Source organism: Hemitrygon akajei, chromosome 3, assembly GCF_048418815.1.
Source record: "Hemitrygon akajei chromosome 3, sHemAka1.3, whole genome shotgun sequence".
Lineage (NCBI taxonomy): Eukaryota > Metazoa > Chordata > Chondrichthyes > Myliobatiformes > Dasyatidae > Hemitrygon > Hemitrygon akajei.
This window is the reverse complement of record NC_133126.1, coordinates 185,473,366-185,486,774: the sequence shown is the minus strand read 5'-3', so window position 1 is coordinate 185,486,774 and position 13,409 is coordinate 185,473,366. Positions and strand designations below refer to the sequence as shown.

General features: G+C 39.0%; 1 protein-coding gene across 4 annotated transcripts in view; it reads left to right on the top strand.

Annotated features, from left to right (window-relative positions):
- LOC140725722 (transmembrane protein 145-like) overlaps positions 1–13,409 on the top strand; it is a 54,687-nt gene that overhangs the window by 22,264 nt on the left and 19,014 nt on the right. For 3 of the 4 annotated variants that reach the window (XM_073041571.1, XM_073041569.1, XM_073041567.1), the window contains 6 exons: positions 5,053–5,154; positions 6,393–6,477; positions 6,558–6,629; positions 6,739–6,807; positions 7,535–7,615; positions 10,526–10,604. In XM_073041571.1, the coding sequence (XP_072897672.1) occupies positions 5,053–5,154; positions 6,393–6,477; positions 6,558–6,629; positions 6,739–6,807; positions 7,535–7,615; positions 10,526–10,604 (488 nt within the window). The remainder of the gene's footprint in view (positions 1–5,052; positions 5,155–6,392; positions 6,478–6,557; positions 6,630–6,738; positions 6,808–7,534; positions 7,616–10,525; positions 10,605–13,409) is intronic. The other variant, XM_073041570.1, reaches the window with a different exon arrangement.

Here is a 13,409-nt window from a genome sequence, read left to right as displayed (position 1 = left end):
CTTCCCATGATTCAGGACGTTTACAAGGGCAGGAGTGTAAAAAGGGCCCGTAGGATCATTGGGGACCTGAGTATCCCCAATCACAATCTATTCCAGTTGCTACCATCCGGGAAACGGTACCGCAGCATAAAAGCCAGGACCAACTGGCTCTGGGACAGCTTCTTCCACCAGGCCGTCAGACTGATGAACTCATGCTGATTTGAGTGTACTCTAACAACACACACAAAATGCTGGTGGAACACAGCAGGCCAGGCAGCATCTATAGGGAGAAGCACTGTCGACATTTCGGGCCGAGACCCTTCATCAGGAGTGTACTCTATATTACATCGACTGTTCTATTTATTATAAATTACTACGATTGCTCATGGCACATTTAGATGGAGACATAAATCTTTATCTTAACATAAAGATTTTTACTTCTCACGTATGTGAAGGATGTAAGAAATAAAGTCAATTCAATTCAATAATATCAATGGTCGATCTCAACAAGCTAGAAATTACTGTCTCAAAAAGACAAATTAAGGGAATAGAGTACTGGAGATTTAGCAGGGAAGCATTTGCAACTGTATCTACTGTTGGGCTTGAAATTCTGCCCTGTGTTCGTTTAGGAAGAGGGACAACCAACACCGGAATATTACAAAACTTGGGTTTATTGCAGAATTCGTAACTGGCACAGCGAATCGACGGAGTCGCTGGAGAAGGCGCGTTCCGACTTCCCCTTACAATCTGCTCTTATTTATATCCCTTTTCCCCCCAGCACAACCCCCCGCTACATATTAGGTAATATCGGGCACTTGTGTCCATCTTATTGGCCCAATGCCATACACTCACGAGTTACCTGTTTCTTTTGTTTACTGAATCGCGTGACACTAGTAGTTTCGGTGTAGCGGAGTCCCCAGTTTCGCCTCCCCCCTCCCTCGCATTACGTGAGCCACTCCTGACCTGTAATGGCAGTCTCGAATTAACCCTAACATTAACCCTAACACTACTAATGCCAATGAATTAGAAAAGATGTGAAAATCGAGTAAAGCAACATTGTTTATATTGTAAATAATTTAAATCCGTAATTGAGAAGAATGTACAGCAGATGTGACAATGTTCTTTAAGAGGGTGAAAACTTGAGAGATTAGAGGAGATAACGACATAACACAAACAATAATGGTAAACTAAAAGAGAAACCTTTATAACCTATTCAGCCCAAGATAAATATTATTTTCTTACTGCACATTATGCCCTTGGCGTTTAGGACAGCAATGAAGGTCCTCCATCTCTGTCTGTCTTTGGCTATTGTCTCTATTGTGCTCCAGGTGAGGTTCAGGGTCCTCATTCCTACCTCTATGATGTAGCACCATTGTCTTTGGAAATCTTTCAGGATAAATATGTTCCACTTAAAAAACAACTGGACACCAAAAGCTTACAGGTAAATAAAGACACAAGAATGAGATGGCATAGAATTAGAGCAGGAGAGAGCGTGATGAGAGGGAATACAAAATGAGCAGTAGAAAAGTCAGAGGAGCATGAATATAATATTCCACATCTACATAAATTACATAATTATAAAGGAACAATGGTTTGGGAATAAGACTATTAAGACATAGACAGGATCAAAACACAGAATGTAACAGCAAAATAGCAGAAATGTTAAATAATTATTTCAGCTTTTGTATTTACCAGGGGACAAGTCAGATGGATGTAAGATAATGAGATCTGTCAAATGGTAATTGGGTTATTTTCTCGTTAATGAAGAGAACTCAATGGAATTGGATGGAAGGATGAAACCTCTTTTTCTTCTTGGCTCAGCTACTGTCTCTTTTGTTTTTGACTTGAGTGTGGATAGACAGCTGTGCCAAGGAAACTTTATATTTCAAAATCAAACTTGATTTTCTTTAAATTATATAAAAGTGAAAATATATACAAAGGAAGAAACAGTGAAAAAGAAAGCGAATGCGTTCATGATCATTACACTCAGTTGTGTAAACTTTTAAAAAAAATAAAAATATTACCACCATGCCAGTCGTGTGACTCCCCTGGGGAGATATGCCCTTTTCATTGTTATATTGTATATATTCTCTGATATTAAATGGAATAATTGAACTATTGTTCGAGGGGCTTCCCCACTCAACTCTGGCCCTCTGTGTGTAGAAGTGGAAGGAGCCTATGCTGTGGTCTTTTCTCACAGAGCCCTAATGTTGGCTGCACTAAGTTTTAGTGCAGTCCATATGTATTTCTGCAGCCAGTCAGAAGTATTCCCTCACAGGCAAGTTTCAGTCAGATTAAAGAGTGTCTTTCACTGTCCTTTCAGCAGCACTAGATGTCTGTCTCAGTGTGTATCCTTGGGAACAGTTCAGGTTTATAGGCGTCTGACTGTACAGCCAAACGAAGCAACGTTCCTCCAGACCATGGTGCATCCACACAACATATTCCCTCACACAGCTCATAAACCAAACTTTTATATGATAAATAAGTTAATAAAATGTAATTCAAAATGCAGCACAGGTGAACAGTAAACTATACAGTAAACGGCTGGCTATCCTGGTGACGAGAGCCCAGTGGGAGCAGGCTATTCATTAGACTGACGGCCTGAGGGAAGAACTTGTTACCCAGTCTGGCTGTCTTAGTTCTGATGCTTCCATACCTCCTTCCTGATGGTGCTGTGTCAAGGAGATTGTAAGATGGGTGGTAGGTTTCCTCAACACTACTTTGGGTCCTTCGTCCGCAACGCTGCCAGTAAGTGTGACAAATAGGGAGTTGGGAGACCCCTTGGATCAGAGGGTCCTCTGTTATGGAGGGAGCTACTGGGGATGGACCGGGACCGGGACATTGATCCTTGTATCCATCATCACACCCTCTGGGAAGGGGTGGGTGACAGTCTCTTCCTCATCACTTCCTGAGGACGGCACGTGTTGGGGATGTTTTGCCATCTGTACAGGAAGGATCTGTCTGGGCGGCCCCTTTCAGTGTCAGCCAAGCGGGCTCTTGGTGCACGTTGGTGAGATCTATCAATGAGCTGTTCTGCCAGATGGTATGGGCATTCTGTCGTGTCTCTGTCCCACAGTGTCTGTAGTTTGTTCCAGGCTGACCTCTGACTGATGGATTTGTGGCCAAAGGCATTTACTTGGAGTTACTGTTCCACGAAGGGTGGATGTTGCAGGATGTTGGTGGTAATGGGGCCAGGCTGATCTTCTGCGAAAGCAGGGACGGGTAGAACTTCAGCACCCAGTGGTGCCCATGTACTTTGGGTTCACACGCTGGCTGACGGAGCCCAACACAAACCTGATCATCAGGATGAAAGCAATGTGGGAACACTTTTGTCCTTATTCTCTGGACTTGTGCATGCAATCATTGGAATCCATCTCAGACCCCCAGCTAAACTGGAAGAGCTCCTGGTTAATTACCAAGAAAGAAGAGCAAGGAACAGGCCACACCTGTGGCAGGTATGGCAGTCCTAAGAGCACATCACACCTGAAAACTAGGTTCTTGCCAATTATTGAGAGAGAACACTATTTTCATATAACCAATTTTTGTTTGACTTTTCCAACCTATTGCCGATTCTTGTCACAGGCTTCAGCCCCTCTGAACCAGATCCCCAGCACCTTCGAGCAGTAATTTGGGCTAGTGACCTTTCTCTTTCTGCAATTAACTCTGACCCCTAATGACACATCGAATAGGTCTCAGATGCTGATCAATCTGCAGACTGACCATGGATCCAAGCAGAAGATGAGGGCTTTGTCCATGTACAGGAGGGTTTTGACTACCGCACTCCACTGCCTGGCAGCGTCACCCATCGTATGCTCTTGTCCGTCCTGATGGACTCAGCAAATGGTTCCATGTAGCACATAAAGAAGACGGGGAGAGTGAACAACCCTGCCTGACTCCAGACTTTATGGGAATCTATTTATCTCTCATTCATTAATTTGGACTGCACCATGGATTTCTGTAGAGCATTTGGATCTAACAATAATCTCTGATTCTAACCCAAAACTTGATTTTTGAGAGCATGTACATTATGTTTGTGTATGATAACTCCAGTATCCAGGTCCAAGCTGACCTGACCATGCATCCACCCCTCTGTCCTGAAAGCCTCTCAGAGATTTTCCTGAGACAAAGAAGACTACAGATGCTGGGAATCTGGAAAAACACATACACACACACACGCGCACGCACATGCGCACGCACACACACACGCACACACACACACGCACACACACACACACACACACACACACACACACACTCTTAGAGGATCAGGCAGCACGCTTGGAGGAGAATGAACAGTTGATGTTTCAGGAAGAGTAGGTACTGATTGCCTGTGGCTGTAATTAATGTGTTGTGAATGATGCTTACTAATGATCAGAAAGGTAACTCCCCATAGACATCTAGTAATTCCCGTGGCATTAACTTCTTTTTCCTGATCTTAGTTATTATCCAGGACTGATTCAGAGGGATTCTAGACAAGACACTCAATTCTGGTAACCCTTTCAGTTGTTAAACCATGAAGAAAAAAGAAGGGATTTAATTATTGCAAATACAAATTGCAACATGCTTACAGAATCAAGGAAGAGAATAAAGAATTGTAGGCCTTCCTAAAAAAATGTTTTAGAATACATCCTATTTTAAAACATTTACCTGCAATCACAGTTCACACAGCAAGAAAGTTAGGTGACCAGGAACTATGGGTTATTATACCATTGAAAAATTCACAGTTCTTTCAAAATGTTTCCATGTATTTTACCATGAAAATAATTAATAAATATCTAAACCTCATAAAGCCATTGAGCTCCTCTCTCTTGATTACATTAGGGAAGAGTACAAAATGGCACATCCTATGGGTTCACTGACAACACATTCCGGATTACTTACTATGTTCAGCTATGCGTACATATAGTCCAGAACTTCTGACTGTGCAGCAGTGGTAAATACTGACAACTTTCCCATCAATCCAATCGGAAAATCCATCCTTATAAACATGCCCTTGTGAATTAATGCAAAAAAAAGTGTAAAAACTCTCAGTAATATCTTTGATAGCTTCTTTTATATTCTTCTCTCGTGCAGGTGATAGATATGAATGGAATGAATTACACAGATTGTCAAAAAACACTCAACTTCCATTCAGCAAGGGAGAGATGGTGGTTCCTTGCAGTCAGTAATTGTAGGGTATGAACTTCATTTTCTACACTGATTACCAGATGCAAATCAAGCTATTGTTAGACTGTAAGGAAAACCTGTAATTTATATAATCCATTTAAAATCCGTTTAAAGTGAGCACTTCCCCCGCCATAGGAGAGAGTTGATGTGCCAGGGTTCCCAACCCAGGATCTACCAAACCCTTGCTGCTCCATGGCAGCAAAAAGGTTAGGAACCCCTGGGTGGTTGAAATGCCTTGGGCGTCAAGCACATTCCAGTAGATGTAACTGGGGTAAGCTGATGACTTTGCTCCTTGGCTGGGATAAATGCTCGGAAGATCCTACCAGCTTCTCTTCCTGGGGCACTCAGATGGAAAATCAAAGGATCTCATCAAATTATTTTTAATATGATAAAACTGGTTATTTTTTCATTGTTCTCCTTTTAACCTTGTATTTATAAGTGAAAAGGAGAGCCATATAGTGGGAATGGATATGTTGCTGTCAGTAAGGTTGAAATGAAGATCATTAAAATAAAGATAAATATATCTGACAGGGGTTAGTGGATTTGATGTTGTGGAAAAACAAGAAGGACATGGCCATGGTGCTAAAAATATGAGTTAAATGAAGAAAGGTTTTTGGTGCTGTGATCAAAACAAGGAATATGTTCTTTGTTCCTTGGGATACTTACTGTGATTCAAACTGAGAGGAGGTACTGAACTTTAAGAGCACAGAAGCAGGAACAGGGGTGGACAAGTCAGCACTCAAACTCACACCAGCTTTCACTAGGATCGTGTCAGATTCTCACTCTTCACATTTCTGATGAAGCGTCTTTGACCTGAAATATTAACTGTTCCTCTTTCCACAAATGCTTCCTGATGTGCTGATTTCTCTTCAGCATTTCTTATTGTTGTGTAGAATTGCACTTGCTTTCATAGTAACCAGGGATTTAAGATAATTAGTAGTTTGTGAAGCAGCTTAAAGTGTTATAAAGCTTGTTAAGTAAGTTCACTTTCTTTGCTTCTGTAGTTGGTATGTGTGTCTGTGTGGCTAAATTTGTAAAATCCACATCCTGTTCTTGACTATACAAAAGGCTAAATAAAGTTAGTTGTGCATTGTTTATGTCAATTACAAGTAATGTAAATTGATGTGTTTAAAGGCGACTACAATGCTTATAAAAACATTCTGACTTCAGTAAGATTGTGCTTGGATGCAACTACTGCTTGGCATTTTTTTAAATGTTCGCCATTGTATTCTTTGCTTTTTAATTAGGGTGGAGGAATACAATTGGAATACCAAATTAAGATGTTGAATGGAAAAAGTTTATGGAGAAGACATTTTTCTGCCAATCAGATAGGTAAGAGTGTTCATTATTGTTTTTAGTTGTTTTATGAATGTGGTCAAACTAAAGATGCTCTTTATCCTTCCATTTTACAGGAATTCTTGAAGTGCATACGCTTTCAGTGTTGTTATTCGTAATTGTACTTGGAGTCTGTATATATTTTGCTTGTAAGTAATCCGCTGTTACAAACTAATGTATTTGCTGTAGCTTTATAATGAGAACAATTATATGCAATAGCTTTATAATGAGAATAAGCCTTTCAAAACTTTTTTGTAGATTATTTGAAGAGAAGACATTTACTGCATTCAAGCTATCAAATGCTAATGGCCTCTATAGGAATAGAAGGTGAGACTTCTGTAAATCAGCAAAGATAATGTATGATAATTGTGTTCAGCATGATTAACAAAATTTATATTTACTACTGTATGTTTTTGCTTATCAATTAAATTACTTTATAATAAAAAGAGCCCAGAATTTATGTCTTATATCTTGCCTAATTGAGCTTGTGCCATTTTCCTGCATTTGGCCCACATCTCTATAACTTTTCCATCCATGACCCTGTCCAAATATCTTTCAGATGTTGTAATTGTACCCGCCCCTGCCAGCTTGTTCCATTTACACACCACCCTCAGTGTGGAAAAAGTTACTTCTCCTATTTGCCTTCACTCAGGCATCAAAATCCGGCTGCAGCCCTTGTCAACAACATGTAGCTTTGTATTTGTTCTGCTCTTAAATATTGAAATGGTTGTATGCTCTAAAATAAGGTAAGGGTATTGTCGATGGCCAAAATAAATTAACTACAGAGGTCTCTGTTTGTAACTGTAGCTATTCACAACAGGGTTCTATTGCATAATTCAGGTTCTAAAAACATGCTGCTTTTGAAAGCAGTACTCTCATTGTGCAGGCTCAAGTGATGACATTTGTACTAAATAGAGGCAAGTGAGTGCATAAGTCACTTTGAAATACACATGTCTATAACAACACTTTTGTTGTTAACTGATAAAGCCAGTTATGGATAGAGTGGTGAATGTTTCAACATGCAAGATATATACAATTTATTATTTCTTTCTAGCTCTAGGCCATTTCTTCCTATGCATTCAATTTGGCATTTATGCACGAAATGGTGTAGATTGTGAACCTGTCAAAATAATCGGTAAGCAAGTCATATTAATGCATGATATGAACATTTAATTTTCATTATGCAGCTCTGTCCAAGAGCTGTGACTTATTTACTGTCCGTTATACTGTTGGTATTTAGAGCAGCAATGGAAGTCCTCCATCTCCAGCAGTATTCAGGGCTTCCTTCATCATGTCGGTAGCTTCCTCGCAGTTTTCAGTACTGTCAGTCATGCCATTCCCAGGTGGGGGCCTCAGGAATACTGTCACACTCAGATGTAGAAGGTTTCGTCATTGCTGTTTCCATAACATTTTTGTTTTACCAGTCACGGTTGTTAGCCCTGAGCTGAACCCTGAAGCTGGAGGACTCTGAGTCTGGCCTCTACTCTTTGACCTGTTTGGCATGGATGACCCCTCCAAGAGCCAAAGCATAAGGCTCTGACTCTGGCCAACATTGCTGTCCGGATTGAGACACACAATCCTTCAAATCACAAGGTTGTAGTCCTCTTGGAGGTGTCAGAGCTACGAATCTACCAGCTGTGTGCCACCATCTGGTACTGAAATTGCAAGTCCCTACAAAGGATTGCGGGTACTGCTGAGGGAATCATCAGGGCCTCCCATTTGAGATATTTGTCAAGAACACTGATATGCAGGACCCTTATCATCATCAGTGATCTCTCCGATCCATCTCTTTGACCCCCACCATTAGGCAGAAGGTACCATAGCATTTGGAAAAAAAACAGTTTGGATGAAAAACAGTTTCTTCCCCAAAGCCTTAAGACTACTGAACTCCCTGCCATTACCTAGGTCTCATTATGTATGAAGCAACAGTAATGTTATACTGTTCACTTTTTAACTTATATCGTACATGCAGACATAATGTTGGCGCAGTCTTTCATTGATTCTATTTGGTTATTATTCTATTATGGATTTATTGTGTGTGCCTGCAAGAAAATGAATCTCAGGGTTGTATATTGTGACATATATGTACTTTGATAATAAATTTACTTTGAACTTTGAACCTTATTATTTGTTAATTTATTGTGGTAATATTACTTTATGTGTTACTGTGCTGTGAACCTTTGTCTGGAGGAACATTGTCTTGTTTGAGGTAATACATGTGTACGGTTCAATGACAATAAATTTGAACTGGAACTTGAGCATTACATTACAATTGTAACAATACAAGTGGTCTGAAAATTGAATCATGCAGTATCAGTATAGAAATGTAAATTGATTTACATGTCCATGGTACAACATTTGGAAGGCATATTTAATATCAATTTATTTGGAAGTAAAAATGTACCAGTTTCTTGGTTACATCGGAAACACTGATCAGATAAACTTGGATTTAATTTATTTATTTTTTGTGGTGTAATATATAATTGATGTAAAAAATTATATTGCACTAATCTTAACCGAACATTTATTGTATTTGTCATACTGTCAAGACACAGTCTTGACCAATTTGTTTCTTCAATTTTAATATTCAAATCACTTTCCCATTTTTGTCTTGACTTATGGACTCCTTGTTTAGTTGCCTGGTTTTGAATCAAATTATACATACAAGATATAAATTTTTTAATATTTCCTTTTTGAATTAAAATTTCTATTTCTTTAGATTTTGGCAATAACATTGTTTGACCTAGTTTTTCTCTTATATAAGCCCTTAATTGAAAGTAACAAAATAAAGTGTTATTTGATATTTTATATTTATTCTTTAGTTGATCAAATGACATTAATATACCTCCTTCAAAACAATCTCCTATATATTTAATCCCTTGTTGAAACCAATTATATAAAAGTTGATTGTCCATTGTAAAAGGAATAAGTCTATTTTGAATTAAAGATCTCTTTGCTAATAAAGATTTTTTTGTCTCATCATCAACATTTATCTTATTCCATAAATCAATCAAATGTTTTAATATAGGAGATTCTTTCTTTTCCCGTATCCATTTAGATTCCCATTTATATATAAAATCTTCTGGTACGTTTTCTCCTATTTTGTCCAGTTCTATTCTAATCCATGCCGGTTTATCATGACACTTTCATGACAATTTTTTACATCAATTATATATTACACCACAAAAAATAAATAAATTAAATCCAAGTTTATCTGATCAGTGTTTCCGATGTAACCAAGAAACTGGTACATTTTTACATTCTACATGGTCTTGCTCTAAAATTCAACCTTTTTGGACAAATTTAAGACTTTTATTGGAACAAATTACGGGAATAAAACTTCCTCATAATCCAATATTACTTTTACTAGGTGATATTGAAGGGACAAAACCAAAACTCAAACTTAATAAATATCAGAAAGAATTTATAAAAATTGCGCTGGCTGTAGCCAAAAAGGCTATTGCAATTACTTGGAAATCAGATACATATTTAAGTATAGATTGTTGGAAAAAAGAAATCTATGGCTGTATTCCATTAGAAAAAATTACTTATAACTTAAGAGATAAATATGAAACATTTTTGAAAATCTGGGGCCCTTATTTACAAAAGACAGGATTAAATATATAGGTGCTCTGAAGAGAAAATTAATGGCTACTTGGGGAAAGAAATAAATACATATACTAAAGTTATTAAGAACTCCATGGAGCATGTGGAGACCTTCCAACAACCAGGCACTCTTTCTTTCTTTCTTTTCTTTCTTTCTTAATTTTTTTTATATAGGGAAGTTAGGGGGGAGGGATTAAGGGGAGGGGGGAAGGGTCACATATCCTTTTTTCTTCACTTGTAATCATTTAAAAATTTAATTAAATAAAATTTAGAAAAAAAAATAAAAATTTATTTGTAAGTATTGATACGTGTAGTTAAAACACCAAAAAGGACACAAATACACATCTTAACTATTCTTTTGTTAATATTGTTAAATCATTTCTTTCTGCGTGGTCTGATATTGCCAGTTTTTCCTTTTATCTTTCATTTATTTCCTCAGGACGCTTGTTGCTGGTGATTAGCTATTTACTGCTTGTCCCAATGCTGCTTCTCATGAGCCACGGATTTACAATTACAAGGTGAAAATCATTCATATACAAGCTAGTCAAAACAATACAGATTCGTGTCAATATTTAAAGATACTAATAATATTGAACTGGCGTTCCATATCCAATGAATGTCTGTCATAAAAAGAGAAAACATCAGAAAACTCAGCAGGTCAGGCAGCAGAAAAGGAGGGGAGAACTGAGATAGAATTTTCAGCCAATGACTTTCATTAGAACTGGGAAGAGATATGAATAAAGCCTGTTTTAATTTGCAGAGAATGTGGGAGGAGGGGGGGAGGGGGAGCAAAGGGAAGGTCTGTGATAGGGTAGGGCCCAAAGTAAACAGGAGATGGAAGTGGTAGTGATGCTGCTGCTGGGCGGAAGGAGAATGGTAATGGTAAAGAGCTGGTTCATGCTCGTGGAACCTCCCCCCCCCATCAAACAGAAGGACAGCCACCATTGTAAGAAGTTACTGGTGCAGAGAAATGATTCCATGAAGAAAGTACCAGTACTTCTGAGTTAGCCAGTTAGTAACGGGCTTTGAGGAAAGTTCCAATTGCGGCTGGTGTCTTTCACTCAGACCGTGAGTCAGAATCAGCTTTATTATCACTGGCATGTGTCATGAAATTTGTTAACTTAGCAGCAGCAGCTCAATGCGATACATAATATAGGATAATAAATAAATAAGTAAAACAATTACAGTATATGTATATTGAATAGATTAACAATCGTGCAAAAACAGAAATAATATATATTAAGAAGTGAGGTAGTGTTCACAGGTTAAATGTCCATTTAGAAATCTGCTGGCAGAGGGGAAGAAGCTGTTCCTGAATCGCTGAGTGTGTGCCTTCAGACTTCAGTACCTCCTTCCTGATGGTAACAGTGAGAAAAGGGCATGCCCTGGGTGCTGGAGTCTTTAACAATGGATGCTGCCTTTAAAGATGTCCTTAATACTTTGTAGGCTAGTACTCAACATCGAGCTTTCTAAATTTATGACTCTCAGCAGCTTCTTTCGGTCCTGTGCTGTAGCCCCCCCCCCCCCACCATACCAGACAATGGCACAACCTGTCAGAAGGTTCTCCAATGTACATCTATAGATGTTTTTAAGTGTTTTTGTTGACATATCAAATCTCTTCAAACTCCTATTGAAGTATAATTGCCTTCTTTATAGCTGCATTGAATTGTTGGGACCAGGTTAGGTCCTCGGAGATCTTGACACCCAAGAACTTGAAACTGCTCACTCTCTCCACTTCTGATCCCTCTATGAGGATTGGAATGTGTTCCTTCGTCTTACCCTTCCTTAAGTCCACAATCAGCTCTTTCATCTTACTGACGTTGAGTGCAAAGTTGTCACTGTGACACCACTCCACTAGCTGGCATATCTCACTTCTGTACACCCTCTCATCACCACCAGAGATTCCACCAACAATGGTTGTATCATCAGTAAATTTATAGATGGTATTTAAACTATGCCTAGCCATACAGTCATGGGTATAGAGAGAGTAGAGCAGTGGGCTAAGCACACACTCCTTAAAGTGAAGCATTCAACTATCCAGCAATGAGCTCCATTGTTTATGTGCACATTCTAGACTGGTTTAACTATAATGGGCTCTTTTTCTATTAATTGTTTGTTATAGTTGAAATATTTGTAAATATACTTTCACTTTAAGTTTATTCTGGTGTAAGTTCCATTATTTAGTGGGGAATGATAACTTTGAATGGGGCTGCATTTACACAACATTCACCATAATTTTCGTTCCCTTGATGGAACATTCCAACTTTGCTGTTTGGTTGAACCCGAATCATGCCAACCCTAGACGTGTATTGCTTATGGGAGATGGTCTCACTGTACAATGCTGAGTCTTGTGGCTGTTTGTCGGAGATAGCTAAGGAGCTTAGTTTATTATGAGCCACGGTGAGAGTGTAACTGTTTTTTACATTACAGTGAAAGAAATTCAAACTAATATAAGAGGTGAGGGAAAAGAAACCCAAATGCAGGAGATATGAGATACTAACCAATAGTGCTGACCATCTGAAATTGTTGAATTCATTGTTGAGTCCTGAAAACTAGAATCTAAAAAAAGGTTCAAAGGTTTGTTTATTATCAAAGTATACAACACTGAAATACTTCTTCTCCAGATAACCATGAAACCAAGAAAGGAAGGAAAAGCAGTATGATCATCAACCCTCAATAGCAACACGATCATTCTTCCCACATAAAAAATGAACAAAAATAGAACAGGCACATTGACCCCCCCAACCTTTCTCTCCCCCCCCCCCCTCACAAAATATGAGAGAGATCAGGCATAAAAACACAGAATCTAAAAAGCTATCAGGCTGGAAAAAGAATCTATAGTCCAAGTCCATATCCAAACTGCAGAAAACCTGGGTAACGTTCTCCGGTCATAACAGCAGTCTTTTCCCTCTCCGTAGCAGAGCAATCCCCACAACAATCAAAAGGCAGTCTCCCCTCTCCGTAGCAGAGCTCTCTCTCCAGTGATCAAAAGGCAGGCAGCCAGCACTCACCTTCTGCATTTGCCTCGATGTCCCTCATTGCTTTAATCGGTGAAATGGAGTTGAACATCAGCTCACGTCCCGCAGCCGTCCCACGACCTTTTTGCCACGAGGTTCACACACACTGCCTCTGCCTCCCGGAATTCTCCAGGAGACTGCCGAGTGCGGAAGCACCCAAACGAGCTACAAACTGCAAATCATAGGTTCCAGAATCACATTCAAGATGAAAAATAAACGTCATAGACATAAAATTAGTGAAATATATGATTTTGTGATCTATCCAGAAGATGTCGACCGAAAGAGCCTTGTACACAGGCGCCATCT